Raw genomic sequence first — 18,419 nt, forward strand, 5'->3', positions numbered from 1 at the left:
ATGGACCACAGAACCACACATGTACAGACTGACCCTGGGGTATGCAACAATGGGTCAGTGGTAGAGCAATGGTCCTCACACCTGATTTTCACAGGATTGATACCCTCTCAGACCAAATTATGTCATTGTGTCCTTAAGCAAGACACTTCACCCACATTGCCTAGTATGGATGTGGTGGAGGTGCAGATGAGGGGCAGGTGGATTGGCAGCCTCACTTATGTGAATCTGCTCCAGGGCAGCTGTGGAGACATCAGTGTGTACTCAGCTCTTTGACAAGCCTCTAAATAAGAATGTGAAAAAAACTTTTGTGAAGTGCCACTTTCTTTCTGATTGATCCAAACTATAGATCATCACGGGTCCTGATCGCACCTGGAAGTGGTCTGGACCCGGTCTGGTTCTGGTCTGGGTCTCTCGTGGGGCCACAGTTTCCAGCCTCCTTTAGGACTGTGTTTATATTTAGTCCTGATGGAGCCAGGTCTTGGCCCAGGATCATGACCAGGATCTGACTCAGGACTCATCTGAAGAGAGGGTCTAAAGGCGCTGAGTGAGGTCTCAGGGGAAGATCTGGTTACAGTCCTGGCTCAGACCTGATGCTTCACTCACACAACAGTGAATAAAAATAATCCACACCACGTGCCGCCATTTTGGGACAAGTCCAAAAAACTCACACGACCAGACCAAGACCAGACCAGGACCAGACTGGGACCATACCGGGACCATACCAGGACTAAACCAGGACCGAGCCAGTACTAAACCAGGACTGAACCAGGACTAAATCAGGATTAAAACTGGGAATAAACAAGGTCTAAACCAGATGAAAAAGAGTCATATTAGACGTTCCAGAGGTTTTATTGAGTCAGTGACATCATCACCACATCCTGTTTAAGCCCCGCCTTACCAGACCTGTCCTCCAATCACAGGCCAGCATTTGTTCACGTAAACCCACAATTATTTCTGTACAAAATATTTCCAAAAACAATGATTTAAGTTTCAAAATAAGAGAATGACATCCCACTGTACAGTTCATGACTCGCCAAAGTAAAAGCGCTGGTATATACACAGGGCGAGGCTCGTTTCAACACGCGTGACGTGGAATGGTGATGACGAGCGCTGGTATATACACAGGGAAAGGCTCATTTCAACACATGTGACGTGCAATGACGATGACGAGCTTGTGTTATTGCTGGATTATTGTCCAAATGTTCGTACAAATACTTTTAAATACTTTTAAATACTGTAAATCAAGAAACGACCTGAGCCACCTCCTTAAACTGTACAAGATTTTACAAAAACAAAACTCACCAGGAATTCAACCACAAACTCAAAATATCAATATCAAACAAGAGATCTGCGTCAAAGTACACAGGGTCAAAGAAGTAGTAGAAATAGTAGCACTAGCAGTAGTAGTAGTAGCTTTAGCAGTAGTAGCAGTGGTTGTAGTAGTAGCAGTAGTAGTAATAGTAGCAGTAGTAGTACTTTTAGTAGTAGTAGCAGCAGCAACATTTTGGTACTTTTCATACTGTAGTGAAGTCACAATTGTGGCTTTGTTCGACTGTTTCAGAAAAACACAAAATCTAAATCTGAAAATAAATGTGACCGCAGCACGATCCAAACTGAAGCAAAACGCAGAAAAAACATCGAAAAAAACATCGATATATGTCTGAAATATGAAGAAGAAACCTGTACAAACACTGCTCCCTACATAATAATCTGATCTATAATCTATAATCTGTAATCCATGATCTGATCTGAGCGAAAAGTGGTAAACAAACGCCACAGGAAGCGCCCTCTGCCTTTCACAATAAGAGCCCAGCAGAGTCTGGACATAGGACTCCTCATGCTGTAAAGGAAACTGGAATCTGGACATAGACCTAGACTGGACCTGGATTTAACCCAGACTATAACCAGACTCCTGTTGTGAGGGCAGACTCCAGACATAGAACTGAACTAGATCTGGATTGGACCCGGACTAAGAGTCCGGACGTAGACCAGAACTAGACCCAGACGCTAAGCAAATTCCTCTTGTTATGAGGGTAAAATCCGGGACTCTAACCAGACTTCTCGTGATGCAAAGGCAGGGGGCGCTCCTGTGTCACGGTGTCTTGAGCCCTGAGCTGCTCCGAAAGTGCTTCTTCACCGACAAAAAAAAAAAAGGCCTCCGTTCCTGTCTGTATGAGGTCACTTCCTGCAGTGACGAGACGCCAGTTAGCCACGGTTAGCCGTGCTTAGCCGTGCTTAGCCCCAGTTAGCCGTGCTTAACTGTGCTTAGCTGTGGTCAGCCGCAGTTAACCATGTTATTCCCCAATTTGAGTCAGAAGCAAATTTGGCACTGTATTTGGCAGTTTTTCTAAAAATAAACCTTATGAAACTTTCTCTAAACTCTTTTTAACTTAAAAGAACTAAGGTTTAACTGAAAACATTTGAACTATTTCTGAAGAATAAAATAATGAAAATAATGTCAGGCAAAGGACTAGCATGAATGACGCAAATCCGTTAAGTGACTCACACAGGGGAATGACGGCCGCACTGTAGCACTGTGTGATGAGGTCCTTTGTTTTGGTCACAAATAAATGAAATCCAAATAATGCATAAGTGAGGCTTGATTTGGGGGCGGGGCCTCGTCACTGAGGTAAAGGTTTTCTCCTCTCAATCTGACCAATGACATCGCAGGAGTGCGTCTCATTGGCTCTTGTGTAGTGTCTGCTTTCTGATTGGTTGCCTTAAAGAGTCCTGTCCAATCACGTCCCTGGAAACACCATCGTACCCGTGTTTTACTGTGAACTTTTGTACAGACGCCACGTCGGGCTGAAACAAGTGAAATATCTGAATATAAGTTAGCTTTAGCAGCGTCCGAGTTTCATCACAAAATATTCTCTGGTTTATTTTAAACACTTTACAAAATCCCCTCACGTTAAATATCTGCACTTCAACCTGCAAGAGAATCCCAAAGGAAAAGTACAAAGTTCAACGGCAAATCCAGCGGCGGCCATTTTGTGCTCAAGCTCAAAATGGCCGCCGTTCTTCCCGAAGAGTTCAGCCTCAGTTTAAGGGTCCGAGGAACAGTCCGAGGCTGGTCTAAGGAACAGTCCGAGGCCGATCCGAGGTCTTCATCAGAGGTTTTCAAATATTCCAGAGACTTCTGGCAATGACCAGTTTCATGTCTTGCGAGAACAGTTCTCCACACGCTCTGGTACCAGATCGGCCCTTTGGGTGGTATGGTCCTGGTTTAGTCCTGTTTAGTCATGGTTTAAACCAGGTCTAGTCCTTTAGTCCTGGTTTATTCCTGGTTTAGTCCTGGTCTCCTTCTTGAATAGTCCTTGGAGCTCTGGTATCACTGGCTCATTATCACAGGCTTAAATATTCTGTCATAATTTAATATTTAATGTATTTATTTATTGGGCTGTATTCCTGTGTGCCGTGGGGCCTCATGGGATTGTGGGTTCTATTCCTAGATGTTCTTGGGCTCCAGTTTGCAGGACATGTCGAACAGCAGGTTGTGAGTCATCTTCCTTCATGCCTTTGAACCTCATGGGGTTGTAGTTTAGATTCCTGTGTGCCGTTGGGCCTCATGGGGTTGTAGTTTAGATTCCTGTGTGCCGTTGGGCCTCATGGGGTTGTAGTTTAGATTCCTGTGTGCCGTTGGGCCTCATGGGGTTGTGGATTTTATTCCTGCCTGCCTTTGAGCCTCATGGTGTTGTGGGTTATATTTCTAGCTGTCTTTGGGCTCCAGTTTGCAGGACATGTCGAACAGCAGGTTCTGATTGTCGATGACCTGCAGCTGTCGGACGTAGGCCTTGGTCTGGAGGTGGGATGGAGACGTCTCTGTGTCCACGGCTGCAACAGAGACAAGAGACAGGTGACACATGAGGAGAGACAGAAGAACAGGACTGAGACTGTACAACAGAAGTGGACTAAGTGAATCTGATCCACAGAGTTCGGCTCCAAATTAAGGTCCTTGTGGCTAGCAGTTATAGCAGCTAATCTGGAGCCCAGTTCCATAGTAATATCATAGCAACCAAAGAGCCAATCAGAAGTGAGGCAGGTTCACTATGACCATTTACAGTTAAAACCAGAAGTTTACATCCACCATATAAAAAGACACATGCTTTTTTTTCCTCAGTCTAACATGAAATCAGACTAAATGTTTCCTGTTTTAGATTTTAGGTTCAATTAAAATTACCACAATTATTTCTATTTGTCTAAAAAAATTCTTCTCTTATTCTGGCATTTAGCAATTTTTCATAATTTCCTTCAAAGTCAGTTTATTTTTGGAGACATGTCCTGTGGTCTGACCAAACTAAAATTGAACTGTTAAACCATGAGCATGAGCATTGTTGCGTTACGAAAAGGGGGGAAGCTTGCAAACCAGAGAACACCATCCCAACTGTGAAATACAGTTGGGCAAATGTCTCTTCCAAATGGACAATCACCCGAAGCAAACTGCCAAACTGGTTACAAAGTAGCTTAAGGATAACAAAGTCAATGTTTTGGAGGAGTCATCACAAAGCCCTGATATCAATCCTCTTGAAAAAGAAAAGTCATGTGTGAGCAAGGTGGCCTATAAACTTGGCTCAGTTACACCAGTTCTGTCAAGAGGAATGGGCAAAATTTCCTGCCAATTACTGTGAGAGGCTTGTGGAAGGAAATCCAAAACATTTGACCTACACACATGGACAAAATTGTTGGTACCCTTCGTTTAATGAAAGAAAAACTCACGATGGTCACAGAAATAACTCAAATCTGACAAAAGTAATAATAAATAAAATTTCTATGAAATTTAACCAATGAAACTCAGACATTGCTTTTCAACCAGGCTTCAACAGAATTATAAAAAAAAAAAAACAACTCATGAAACAGTCCTAGACAAAAATGATGGTACCCCTAGAAAAGACTGAATAATGTGACCAAAGGGACATATTAATCCAAGGTGTGGCCACTAATTAGCATCGCAGGTGTCTACAGTCTTGTACTCAGACAGTGGGTTTATATACAGGGCTACAGCTGTGCTGTTTGGTGACATGGTGTGTACCACACTCAACATGGACCAGAGGAAGCAAAGGAGTTGTCTCAGGAGATTAGAAAGAAAATTATAGACAAGCACGTTAAAGGTAAAGGCTATAAGACCATCTCCAAGCAGCTTGATGTTCCTGCGACTATAGTTGCACATATTATTCAGAAATTTACGATACATGGGACTGTAGCCAACCTCCCTGGACATGGCCGCAGGAGGAAAATTGATGACAAATCAAAGAGACGGATAATACGAATGGTAACAAAAGAGCCCAGAAAAACTTCTGAAGAGATTAAAGGTGCACTTCAAGATCAAGGAACATCAGTGTCAGATCGCACCATCTGTCATTTTTGAGCCAAAATGGACTTAATGGTAGACGACCAAGGAGGACACCATTGAAAACAAATCATAAAAAGCCAGATTGGAATTTGACAAACTACATGTCGACAAGCCACAAGGCTTCTGGGAGAATGTCTTATGAGCAGATGAGACAAAATTGGAACTTTCTGCCAAGGCACATTAGCTCTATGTTCACAGATGGAAAAATGAAGCCTATCAAGAAAAGAACACTGTCCCTACTGTGAAACATGGAGGAGGCTCTGTTATGTTCTGGGGCTGCTTTGCTGCGTCTGGCACAAGGTGTCTTGAATCTGTGCAGGGTACAATGAAATCTCAAGACTATCAAGGGATTCTAGAGAGAAATATGGCCTTCTAGGAGCCCTGGCCTAAATCCTATTGAGCATCTTTGGAAGGAGCTGAAACATGCCGTCTGGAAAAGATGCCCTTCAAAAAAAGCAATGTCTGACTTTCAATGATAAAATTTCATAGAATTTGTTTTATTACTTTTGTCAGTTTCAAGTTATTTCTGTGACCATTGTGAGTTTTTCTTTCATTAACCAACCAGTACCTACAATTCTGTCCACGTGTGTCATACAGTACACGCAATGGTACCAAATACTAATTAAATTTATGTAAACTTCTGACTTAGAAGAAAGCAATGAAGAAATGTCTAAAAAATCATTCATTATTCTGGCATTTAGCAAATAGAAATAATTTTAGTAGTCCTAATTGACCTGAAACAGGAAAAGTTTATTCTGATTTCATGTCAGAGAGTGAGAAAAAAGTGTGTCTTTTCATATATTGTATGTAAACCTGTGGTTTACACTGTACATATACGGTCCATGGGCAGGAGAGAGACTCGGGTTTGGGAGATCCACTGAGAAGAGGACTGAAGGGAGATGACCAATGAGCTTGTCACATGTCACTGAAATAAAGCTGTCTGATTGGCTGGCTGTGTCTGAGGGGCAGGGCAGTGAGGAGACCAGACTGTACACCTTAGACAGTTTCAGTCTGGGCTCACCAGGCTAAGAGTAGTTTGGGTAAGTGCACAGTGAGAGGGGGGTCCAGCATGGGGAGGCACTTACGCAGCTGTGAGCTCCTATAGCGTCGGATCGTCCGCACCATCTCCGCCACTTTGTGCTGGAACAGGACACACTGGGTTAAAACCTCATTTACATTATAGAAGAATATATGTCCCTCAGTAAGGCATTAATGGCATGTGTGTGCATGGAATCAGGTCTAAATCAGGTCTAAACCAGGTTTAAACCAGGTCTAAACCAGGTCTAAACTGGCACCAAACCAGGACCAACCAGATCTAAATCAGGACTAAACCAGATCCAAACCCAGGACTAAACCAGGACCAAACCAGGTCTCACCATCTTCTCAAAGTTGACCAGGTCTCCGTGGAAGGTCTTGCAGCTCTCATGGAGGAAGGTAAGGTCTAGAACATAAACACAGGGTTAGAGCACCCCCTGCTGCACACAGGAGGGCAGGGCTGGACTGGCCTACTCAACAACCACAACTATCCATTAATTTAGTTTTAATATTATCAATGAGCTAAGCTCAACATAAAGGTCCTTTATCTGACTCCTATGAGCTCCCTGTTATAATGTTGTTACCTCCTCAAAAACATACCTGTAGTTGTTGTTTTGTTTCATTCACACGAGTAAACCTTTATTATTAGTTTGTCTACACCTCCAAAGCTCAAAATGCTCTGTTCCACCTTGTGATGTCATGAAGTGGTAGTTTTCAAGTTAAAAACTCCTTTTACCTTTAATTCAGTAGAGATTGACAGTTCCAGAGCTGAAATCATTCAAATGATTCTAGCGATGGTGTATGGAGTTTGAAAACACAGCAGAGCACTTCCTGTGTTACCACATGACATCACAAGGTGGAACAGTGTTTTCAGTTTGAGAGAAGAACTCAGCCTAAATCTGCAGGGTTTATGTGTTAAACACGTGTGAATGAAACAAAACACAACTCCAGATATGTTTGTGATGAGGAAACATTAGAGCACAGATCAGAAACAGAAACTAACTGTGTAGGATTCATTCAAATGTGTGATCATTTTAAAGTAAGCATCAACCAAAATGCAGCGGCCCACAGGAAAAACTCCAGTCCAGTCCTGCACTGTGGATGCAGTGCCCCCCTGAGGACAGAGGGGGCAGTACCTTTGAGCAGCAGAGGAGTGAAGGGGATCAGCGGAGGTCTAAGGGTCTGAAGCAGGTCTCTGTACGACTTATGGTTACGAGATGGGTCCTGAAGAGGGAGGGGAGAATGAGGAAGGAAAGAGACATTAACATTATTGATTTTTATAAGTATATATTCTACAGGCCAATCATATTTAACACAGACGACATCACACATTTTACAGTGCAAGATAAAGTGACTCTTGTTCAAACTCAGACATGTTGTTGTTTTACACCACGTTCCAAATTATTATGCAAATTGTGTTTAAGTGTCATAAAGGTACATTTTTTTGTTTTCCAATGAAACTCATGGATTGTATTGTGTCTTAGGACTCTCTTTAGGTCAGGGAAATCAATCTCAGACACCTGTGCCAATTAGTTTGCCAAGTAAGTCCAATTAAAGGAAAAACTATTTAAGAAGGATGTTCCACATTTATTAAGCAGACCACCTTTTTCAAGCAATATGGGGGAAAAAACAATCTCTCTAGTGCCAAAAAGTGTGAAATAGTTGAATATCTTGGACAATGTATAAAAACCTTAGATATTTCAGGAAACTGAAGCGTGATCATCATACTATTAAGAAATTTATAGCTGATTCAGAGCACAGAGATTCATGCAGATAAAGGCACAATGAGGAAGATTTCTGCCTGACAAATACATCAGATTAAGACAGCAGCTGCTAAAATGCCATTACAAAGCATCAAACAGGTATTTGAAGGTGCTGGTGCCTCGAGTCCCGTGAACATCAAGGTGTAGGATCCTCCAGAGGCTTGCAGTTATGCATAAACCTTCTATTCAGCCACCCTCAAACAATGCTCACAAGCAGAAACGGCTCCAGTGGGCCCAAAAATACATCAAGACTAATTTTCAAACAGTCTTGTTCACTGATGAGTGCCGTGCAACCCTGGATGGTCCACATGGATGGAGCTGTGGATGGAGTGGTGGATGGCCACCATGTCCTAGCAAGGCTGCGACGTCAGCAAGGAGGTGGAATCATGTTTTGGGCCAGAATCATAGGGAGAGAGCAGGTCGGCCCCTTTAAGGTCCCTGAAGGTGTGAATATTACCTCTGTAAAGTAAAGTTTGTAGAGGTTCTGACTGACCACGTTTTTCCATGGTACAAAAAGAAGAACTGTGCTTAAGCAAAATCATCTTCTTGCCTGACAATGCACCATCTCATGCTGCAAGGAACACCTCTGCATCACTGGCTGCTATGGATGTAAAAGAAGAGAAACTCATGGTGTTGCCCCATCCTCTGCTGACCTCAACTCTATTGAGAACCTTTGGAGCATCCTCAAGTCAAAGATCTATTATTGAGGGAGGCAGTTCACATCCAAACAGCAGCTAATGGAGGCTATTCTGACATCCTGAAAAAGTAATTCAAGCAGAAACTCTCCACAAACTCACAAGTTCAATGGATGCAAGAATTGTGAAGCTCCTGTCAAATAAGGGGTCCTATGTTAAAATGTAACTTGACCTGTTAAGATGTTTTGATTAAAATAGCTTTTGATTTCAGTAATATGCTAATGCTTCTAATTGAAAAATAAACAGATGACCACTTTCAGCTCTTTCTGACAATAACATGGTTTGAAACTCTTGGAACAGTGCATTTTAAGTTTTTATAAAAAAATAAATAAAATACTGTTATCATTGTGAGGTTTATTCAATAACATTTGAATTGTAAAGGGTTGATGACTTGAAAATTATGATGACTCTGATGATCATTTATATTGACAATTTGGCAAAATCAGAGAAAAATATAATTTGCTAAATCATTTGGAATGCAGTGTAATGTTCTAACAGTGAGTTCTTGACTCTAGTCTCTAATAGAAATGATCAGGTGAATTTATCTTTTGGAGATTTCATGTAAAGTACAAAAAGTTAAAAAAAACTAAAACTGACAAGAATCTATGTTTATGTTTTTATATGTGCACACGTGTGAGCATACACGTGTATGAGTGTGCATGTGTGTGAGTGTGTGCGTGTGTAAACAGGCACGTGGCAGACTCACCGCGAGACTCTCAAATTGCTGGAACTGTTTTCGGAATTTTCCTGGTAAACCCTGAAATAGACGAGAGTTAGAAACCAGGACTGAAGCAGGACTAAACCCGGACTAAACCCAGACTAAACCCGGTCTAGTACCTCCCAGGTGAGGCGCAGGCGGCTCAGAGCTGGATTGTCCAGACCCAGAACCACAGCGAGGAAGGAGAGCAGGTCCTGCTGCTGCTTACACCTGAAACACAAAAGTACTGTTACACAGAGTACTCCAGGTATACACAGTACTACAGTACTACTGCTTACACCTAATCACAGCGAGAGGAGTACTGTTACACAGAGTACTATAGGTACACAGAGTACTGTACCTAAGACACATAGATGTGAGCACTTTCTTTTGTCCAGGGGGGTAACTTGCATAAACATGTGCAGGTGCGAGGGGCACAGAGCATCACATGTGTCAAAGAAATCATTGTTTCAGTTTGTTTTCTGGACCACTGCAATAAGTACAAGTACACACAGTTGTGCAGTAGTGTTGTAGTAGTACTGTAATAAAAGTACTCACAGTGCGGCGATCTTGATAAACTTCCTCAGTAGCTGGACTCTCTTGGGCAGACTCTGACACTGGAGGACCTCAGTACAGACCCAGGACTGGACCTCACTGCAGCGCTGCAGTACCAGCTCCAGGTTTAGGGGGCGCCACCGAGACTGCTCCCCGTGAAACACATAGCACACGAACTCCACCTGCAGAAAGTACAAAGTATACACTAAATACTGCAGAAAGTACACAACAAATACTGCAGAGGCATAAGAGCAAAGAGGAGCAGACAGAAGGAAAGAGGAGCAGACAGAAGGAAAGAGGAGCAGACAGAAGGAAAGAGGAGCAGACAGGAGCAGTCAGAACGAAAGAGGAGCAAAGAGGAGCAGACAGGAGCAAAGAGGACCAAACAGAAGCAGACAGGAGCAGACAGGAGCACGCACCTCATGCACGCAGGTGAACAGTTCCCAGTCGAAGGTCACCAGTTGGTTGGACACCTCCTCCGCAGACATGTCGTGGAGTTTACTGTCTCCAGGACTCCAGTGGATCTCCTCAGGGAGGGGCATCTGAGGCAAAGTACACACAGGTACACAGATCAGAGTGTTGAGCAGTAAAAGTACACACAGGGTTAAGCCTATTGTTCTTGTCTCTCTATAATTATAATCTCTGACACCTGTGAATCATTATGTTATAATTTACACATTTTAAATCACAATATTCATCTAAAACAACTTAATGAAAGAAAAAAGTCAGCTGTCTTCCGCATTAGAAAACAGCAGCGTCCAATGAGAGGTGATGTCGCTGTAAAATTCATCACAACAAAGTGCTGCATGCTGCACATCACCATAGCGAGCAGCCCATTTTTTTTCATTTGTACCAAAAGAACTACACAACGCTATCGAATCCTACGAGTATCACTTTGTTTGGTCTGGTCTAGTCTGGTTTGGTTTTGGGCTTGTTTTGTCACTGAAGCCTCTCAGACTGATTTTTTTCTTCAAACTTTTCTATAATGACAGATACAGAAGGAAGAGGTTCCAAGTCTGGAGCAAAGTCTGCACTAAGATAAAAAACTGTAGTAAAAGTAGCAGTAGTAATAGCAGTAATAGTAGCAGCAGTAGCAGCCTTGTAGTATTTGTACAGTATATGTAGTAGTACTTTTAGTACTCACAAGTGTGTCAAGCTCGCTGGGTTCGCAGGTGAACAGGTGAGTGTTGACTCCCAACGTGGTAAAGACGGCCTCGTCTGTGGGACGAAACACCATCTTCTCTGAAACAACAAACATCAGGATCAAACCGGGACTAAACCGGGACCAAACCCAGACTAAACCCGGTCTTACCCCCGGCGGAGGACACGGCCACCAGCACCAGATGTCCCGGTAGCACAGGTTGGTCTTCGCTGTATTGGAGCTTCTCTCGGACCAGAGCCAAGATCTCGCCCACTTTACACGACAGTCTGCTGCGAATGGTGACGTACGAGTGGTCCGGGGTGTAGACCCTGCAAAAGACTGAGAGACCAGGACTGAGAGCGGGGCTAAGACCGGGACTGAGGCTGGGAAAAAGACTCAGACTAGAACTGAGACTGGGACTAAGGCCGAATCTAAGACCATGACTGAGATCAGGACTGAGACCAGGACCAAGACTGAGACCAGAGACCGGGACTCAGACCAAAAACCGGGACTGAAACCAAAGAAAGACTGGGACTGAAACTAGGATTAGGGCCATGTCTGGATCTGGACTAAACCAAGATTACAGCAGGAGCATAGTGTAAAAATCTTACTCTCGTCGGAGCCCCTGAACGCCTCTCGCGGCTGCAAACAGGCATCGATCCGTCTGAAGTGTCGGAAGAGAGGGCGCACCTGTCGCTTCCGGCTCTCCTTTTCTTCCTCACATCTGCCACAGGACGGCCAATTTGAACATAGAGGCCCGCAGCCAATCAGAGCAGAGGAGAACAGCCAATCAGAACAGAGCCTATATAACTCTGTAGGACAAAAGTTGAACCTTCTCCACAAACTCGTCATGTTAATCTTATGGTTTAAAGAGTTTATTTAAACTGAGAAGACGAGGACTAAACCAATAGTAAACCAGGACTAAACCAATAGTAAACCAGGATGAAACCAATAGTAAACCAGGACTAAACCAATAGTAAACCAGGATGAAACCAATAGTAAACCAGGACTAAACCAGGACTAAACCAAGACTAAACCAGGACTAAACCAGGACTAAACCAGGACTAAACCAAGACTAAACCAAGAGTAAACCAGGACTAAACCAAGACTAAACCAGGACTAAACCAAGACTAAACCAGGACTAAACCAGGACTAAACCAAGACTAAACCAGGACTAAACCAAGAGTAAACCAGGTCTAAACCAAGAGTAAACCAGGACTAAAACCAGGTCAGAACCAGGTCCAAACGGGTCTAAACCAGGACAAAACCAGGACGAAACTAGGACTAAATCAGGTCTTACGGGTTGTGCAGGATCTCGGTCCATCTCTGGAGTTTGAGAACGTCCTCCACCAGTTCAGGAAAACGACTCAGGTCCTGCACTGCACTTAAGTACAACTCCTGGAGAGAATGAGAGAGAGGGAGGTAGGAGAGAGAGAGGGAGGGAGAGGCAGGAGAGAGAAAGAGGGAGAGGAAAGGAAGGAGGGAGGAAAAAGAGGAGAGATGAAGGGAAGAGAGAGGGAGACGGGAGGAGGATGAAGCAGAGAGAGAGGGAGAGGGAGGAGAGAGGGGAGAGAGAGAGGGAGAGGGAGGAGAGAGGGGAGAGAGATAGGGGGAGAAGAGAGAGAGGGAGTGGAGAAAAGGAGGGATTTTTAACCTCAAAACTCAACCTCAAACACAGACCACACTTCCCATCATGCCCTGTACCTTGGGGAAGCCGTGGCCTCTGTCGCCCTCTTCCTGCAGCAGCTCGCGGTACGTGTCCAAGTATCTAAAAATGACGCTGAGGACGGAGCGTTTCTTCATCACCAATGCCTCCTCCTCTTCCTCCTCCTCCAGAGAGCGCTCCGAGTCACAGAGACGGTACCTGAGGGGTCAAGGACTAAACCAGGACTAAACCAGGACTAAACAAGGACTAAATCAGGACTAAACCAGGACTAGACAGGGTCTAAATCAGGACTAAACCAGGGTCTAACCTAGGACTAAAAAGGACTAAAAACAGGATCTAAACTGGGACTAGGCCGGGACTAGGCCAGGGCTAAACCAGGACACAGTGGGAATAGAACCTCAGACCCTGTGGCTCTGATAAACCTGATCAGACCTTGGACTTGAGTTCAGACCTGTCAAAACCTGCTCTGGAATCTGACTCCACCAAACAGGTAACAACACATGCACGTCCCTCACACGTGCACACCACACACATGCCACAAACAGTCACACTGTCACGTGCACACCTCTCTCACACACACAGAGATGTGCACACTTACACACCGCCCGAGTGCATGCACCTCACACACGTGCGCACGCGCGCACACACACACACACACACACACAGGAGGATACTGCTGCAGGAGGAGCTGCTGGAACCTGTCCGACGTCAGAAAGATCGGATGAGTGAGCATGAAGTCATCCACCAAAGTCTCTGCAAAAAGAAGACAACAGGACTGAGACTAGAGCAGGACTAGAGCAGGACTAGAGCAGGACTAGAGCAGGACTAGAGCAGGACTAGAGCAGGACTAGAGCAGGACTAGAGCAGGACTAGAGCAGGACTAGAGCAGGACTAGAGCAGGACTAGAGCAGGACTAGAGCAGGACTAGAGCAGGACTAGAGCAGGACTAGAGCAGGACTAGAGCAGGACTAGAGCAGGACTAAGCCAGGACTAGAGCAGGACTAGAGCAGGACTAGAGCAGGACTAAGCCAGGACTGCAGGTCTTACATAATCCTGTTTCTTGGTGGGCATCTGTTGGACTATTATGGGATTGAGTCTGAGCAGTTGCTCATAGCAACAGACCAACACTTCCATTTCCTCCAAGAGACAGCTCGGTGTGTCAGATGCCCTCCCCATGGATTTCAGATTTTTGTTTCTCAGATGTGAATGTTTCTCCTGAAGTTTAATGGGACTGAATCTCAGAACAGGGTTAAACCCCCACTGTTTCCTCACAGTAAAAAGGATTAAAGTCCCACTGTGGAACATTTCCTCACAGTAGAACAGGGTTAAAACCTCACTGTGGGACATTTCGTCACAGTAGCATAGGGTTAAAACCTCACTGTGGGACATTTCCTCACAGCAGAACAGGGTTAAAGCCTTACTGTGGGACATTAACTCACAGTAGAACAGGGTTAAAGCCCCACTGTGTAACATTTTGTCACAGTAAACAGGGTTAAAGCCCCACTGTAGAACATTTCTTCACAATAAACAGGGTTACAGTAGAGAGGGTTGTTTAATAGGTTCTTGTTGAAGCTCGTCTCTGTTAAAGGCGCCAAAGTCTGAGTGGGCGGAGAGTTACATAACCACAACTCTGCTCCTCTGCACCAACCACAGGAATCTTCTGCTCCTCTCCTCTGCATCCTCCTCTCCACAATGTCCAAAGGGAGATAGTCAGAGGAGCAGAGGAACAGAGGAGAGTGTATGAAGAGCAGAGGGTCAGAGGAGAGGGTCAGAGGAGCAGAAGAGCAAACGAGAATGTATGAGCAGAGGGTCAGAGGAGAGGGTCAGAGCAACAGAGGGTCAGAGGGTCAGAGGAACAAAGGAAAAGAGTAGAGGGCCAAAGGATGAGAGGGTCAGAGCAACAGAGGGTCAGACGAATAGGTCAAATGCAGACAAGAAATAAAATTGACCTAAACCTTACTTAAATAAAGACCGTGTGTGAGTTCCCATGGTTACCTGTGGCAGGGGCATGACGTTGGCGGGTCACGTGGTCAAGCACAGCTAGTGTCAGGTTGATGGGCGTGTCCATCTGGAGGGCGGGGCCTGGGCGGTCGCTGCTGCTGCTGATTGGCTCCTCTGAACTCTGCTCGTCGCTGGAGAGAGAAGGGCTACGCACATCCGGAGGAGGGGCGGGGCTAGCGGGGCTAGGGGTGGGGCCATTTGCACTGGGGGACGGGGCTACAGATGGCCAGGAGGGTGGGTCCTCGGTGTCTGGACTGAAACAGAGACAGGTTTGGACCACATCTGAGCCTCATCGTGCTGTCATGATGCTAAAGAAAAAACCCGATACTGATACTGATACCACGAGGACAATAAAAACACAGTGGTCCATGGGCGTATGCTAGTCTATGTGGTCTTATACTTGTTCTGAGACAGCTCAAGATCATTCTATAGATACTCAGATGTTCATTTGTGTCAATGGTACTTTTTTAGTATCGATACCTGTGAAACATGATGATCTAATTTCGATACCAGTTTTAGTATCGATTAGAATCTGATTTTCAATACTTCTGACAAACCCAAGCGTGACATTTTTGAATCCGACAGGTTTGACCTGTAGTTTTTTTTTTTATGATCACAGGAAGCACAGAACAGGTGTCAGGGATAGGGATTTTTTGCAAAATGCAGCTCAATAATACATCACTACTCAACACTATTTTCTGTCCAAACTTTAGTGCAGTTCTGAGAACGCAGAACAATTTTGAACTCCACTAATATAAAATGAACAAGTCTCCTTTAAATCAGCCCTGTTCTTCAAACTGATCTGTTTAGATCTTTACCGATGTTCTTGTTGTTTCTTCTCATTGAGTCTCTTGTATTTGGAGTGATTAATGTAATTCATGAGTAATCTTTAATCTCTTACTTATGCTGATCTACCCCCATTTTCACCTCCACCGGTACACGCCCACTGTGACATACGCACTTCCTTCTCCAATTTTATTTTCTTAATCGGTGATACTCATAGAATTTGGCAGAGTCAGGTAGTCATTTTGAAAATGAAATGAAAAAATGGGCTGCTCGCTAGTGATGTGCAGCTGTCCAAAGGGGGCGCCGACAGCATTCGGCGCTTTGTTGTGGTGAGGTTTATGGTGATCTCAGCTCCCATTGGACACTGCAGTTTTCTAATGCAGAAGACAGCTGACTTTTTTTTCTTTTATCAAGTTGTTTTAGATGAATATTGTGATTTAAAATGTGCAAATCATAACAATGATCCACAGAGATTATAACTACAGCACAACAGGACTGATTTAAAGCGAGTGAAACCCAGACACAGGGCGAACATACAAACTCCACAGAGGGCTCTGGTGTTTTGGAGGCTGGAGGCTTTTACTGCAGCTCATGTCTCTCTAAAGTGAAACGTCAGGACCAGTTTAACACAACTGAAAAATGAAAAATATTTGAATTCTCCAAATGTGTGAAACAGAACCGGTCTGAAGACTACAGCAGCAGACTGAGAGGGAGGGCATCTGACACACAGGACGAGGGAGGGCATCTGACACACAGGAGGAGGGAGGGCATCTGACACACAGGAGGAGGGAGGGCATCTGACACACAGGAGGAGGGAGGGCATCTGACACACAGGTGGAGGGGAGGGCATCTGACACACAGGTGGAGGGGAGGGCATCTGACACACAGGAGGAGGGAGGGCATCTGACACACAGGAGGGCATCTGAGTCTGACCTGAAAAGCTCCCTCTGCTGGCTGCTGTCGGGGGACGTCTCTCTGAAAAAGGGCACAACTCGTGATAGGCTGGCTCGTCGCTTAGAACCGCCCACTCCCAAAGCAGCGGCGCCCGACCCACTCTTCTCCACCAATCCCAGCCCGGCGCCATGCCGTGTCAGCGCCGTGCCCTGCTTCTTCAGGAACTTCTCCAAAGGCTTCATCCCGGCCGGCATCCTGGACCAGGGACTGGGCCAGGGACCAGGACTGGACCAAGGACTAAACCAGGACCAGAGAGCAGACTAGGAACAGAGACGAGACCAGGGACTGGACCAAGATCTTACACAAACTCTGGAACTCTCCTGCAGAGTTTTGCTGCAGAAAACACATTATTATTATTATTATTATTATTATTATTATTATTTCTATTTATATCATTATTATTAATAATGATAACCAGGACCAAAACAGGACCTAAATAGGACCAAAACAGGACTACTCCAGATCTATGGAGTTTGGTGAGCACACAGCAGAACATCAGTGATATTTGTCACAGCTCCTCTCCTCCTCCTCCTCCATCTCCATCTCTCCGTGGTGCGCGGGAATGACCTACTTACCGCTGGGACTCTCCTCGGCCCGCGGCCCGCAGGTTGGACTCGGGGTTCGGTTGGAGCTCTGCGGTGGCGGCTACATGGTGAATGTGCTCGGGCCGCGCGTGGGCAGGTGTGTGCAGGTGCGGGCTCGGGCCCGTGGGCTCGGGCCTTGTCTCCGTCTCCTTCCTCGTGTCCTCTTCTCCTCGTTTTTTTCCGTGGTCGTTTCGGTTTGCCTCCTCCAGAGCTCCGGTGCCGCAGCAGCTGCTTCCGGGGAATCCTGGAATGGCAGCCGGAGCGCAGCACTCCCTGTGCGGCTCGCCTCTCCGCGGCGCCTCGGAGTTCCTCTGGTCCTCCTCTGGTCCTCCCCGCGGGGACTCGGCTCGAACCGGGACAGAGCACGAATCGTAGCCGCTACTGAAGCACCGATCCGCGGGACGTGGTGAAGCGCGCGGCCTGGAGCGATGCGTGCGGTGCGTTCGCGCGGCGTTTTTTTTTTCCCAAGTCGCGCACTGCGGAGCTTCCTCCGCCTCTTTTCGCTGCGAATCAAACGAGTAGCGTGCACGCGCACTGCTGCAGCTGCGCGTGGCCGGCTCTCGGGAGCGCGCACGGTGCACCGTGTGCTCAGGGCTGGAGAATTTATGGAAATGGTAATATCCCCGACGACCGGGACCGGAGCGTTCCCCCGTGCTTCCTTCTGTAGGCCTTGTATTTTACACATAAAACCTACTTCAATAGCACTTGTAGACCTACTGTTTCACATATAAAGCCTACTCCAATAACAGTCCTGCCGGTTAGAGGTGACAGACCGGCCCGTGTGCCCGGGGACTGTGTGCCAAAGCAACTAGATCTAAACCAGACTTAACAAGGACTGAACCAGTCTAGGACTAAGCCAGGAGCCAGGTCTAAACCAGGACTGAACGTGGTCAAAGAAGTTCTCTCTGTGCCCTGGTGCCAGGATGTCAAATGAAAATAACGTAAAAGATTGGTCCTCCTGATGGGCAGTCCTCGCGCCCCCTACAGTACTCTGTAGTACTCTACAGTACTCTGTAGTACTCTACAGTACTCTGTTAGGTTGAATTAAACGACAGGCCTACAGGCAGCCTGTGTAAGTGAAGAGGCCGACACACACAAAGCGCATTGTTCAGGTCGACACACACACGAGACATCACCAACCATCAGCCAATCAGGAGCCAGCTCCGTGCACGGCTCCCAGCTGTCACCGTAA

The 18,419-nt window shown here is 45.7% G+C and overlaps 1 protein-coding gene across 1 annotated transcript; it reads right to left on the reverse strand.

The window, feature by feature from the left end:
• Nucleotides 1–832: 832 nt before the first annotated feature.
• Nucleotides 833–17,782, reverse strand: rapgefl1 (Rap guanine nucleotide exchange factor (GEF)-like 1). The gene is made up of 17 exons (XM_055223418.1): nucleotides 17,219–17,782; nucleotides 16,623–16,976; nucleotides 14,898–15,157; nucleotides 13,577–13,655; nucleotides 12,941–13,100; nucleotides 12,537–12,634; nucleotides 11,848–11,960; nucleotides 11,408–11,575; nucleotides 11,240–11,337; nucleotides 10,515–10,637; nucleotides 10,099–10,277; nucleotides 9,681–9,771; nucleotides 9,550–9,600; nucleotides 7,522–7,609; nucleotides 6,727–6,791; nucleotides 6,436–6,490; nucleotides 833–3,834 (listed from the first exon to the last, which is right to left on the reverse strand). Exons 2-17 carry the CDS (start codon nucleotides 16,835–16,837, stop codon nucleotides 3,710–3,712), a joined length of 1,968 nt encoding a protein of 655 aa, XP_055079393.1. The 5' UTR covers nucleotides 16,838–16,976; nucleotides 17,219–17,782; the 3' UTR covers nucleotides 833–3,709.
• Nucleotides 17,783–18,419: the final 637 nt, after the last annotated feature.

The sequence above is a fragment of the Periophthalmus magnuspinnatus genome, chromosome 8 (genome assembly GCF_009829125.3).
Source record: "Periophthalmus magnuspinnatus isolate fPerMag1 chromosome 8, fPerMag1.2.pri, whole genome shotgun sequence".
Classification (NCBI taxonomy): Eukaryota; Metazoa; Chordata; class Actinopteri; order Gobiiformes; family Gobiidae; genus Periophthalmus; species Periophthalmus magnuspinnatus.

Excerpts from the sequence above, each read along its gene's own strand:
- rapgefl1 (XM_055223418.1), bottom strand. The coding sequence starts at position 16,837 with ATGCCGGCCGGGATGAAGCCTTTGGAGAAGTTCCTGAAGAAGCAGGGC. Across the intron at positions 10,278-10,514 it reads TGTTCACCTGCGTGCATGAG|GTGGAGTTCGTGTGCTATGT; the intron begins GTGCGTGCTCCT and ends TACTTTCTGCAG. Across the intron at positions 9,772-10,098 it reads TTTATCAAGATCGCCGCACT|GTGTAAGCAGCAGCAGGACC; the intron begins GTGAGTACTTTT and ends TTTGTGTTTCAG.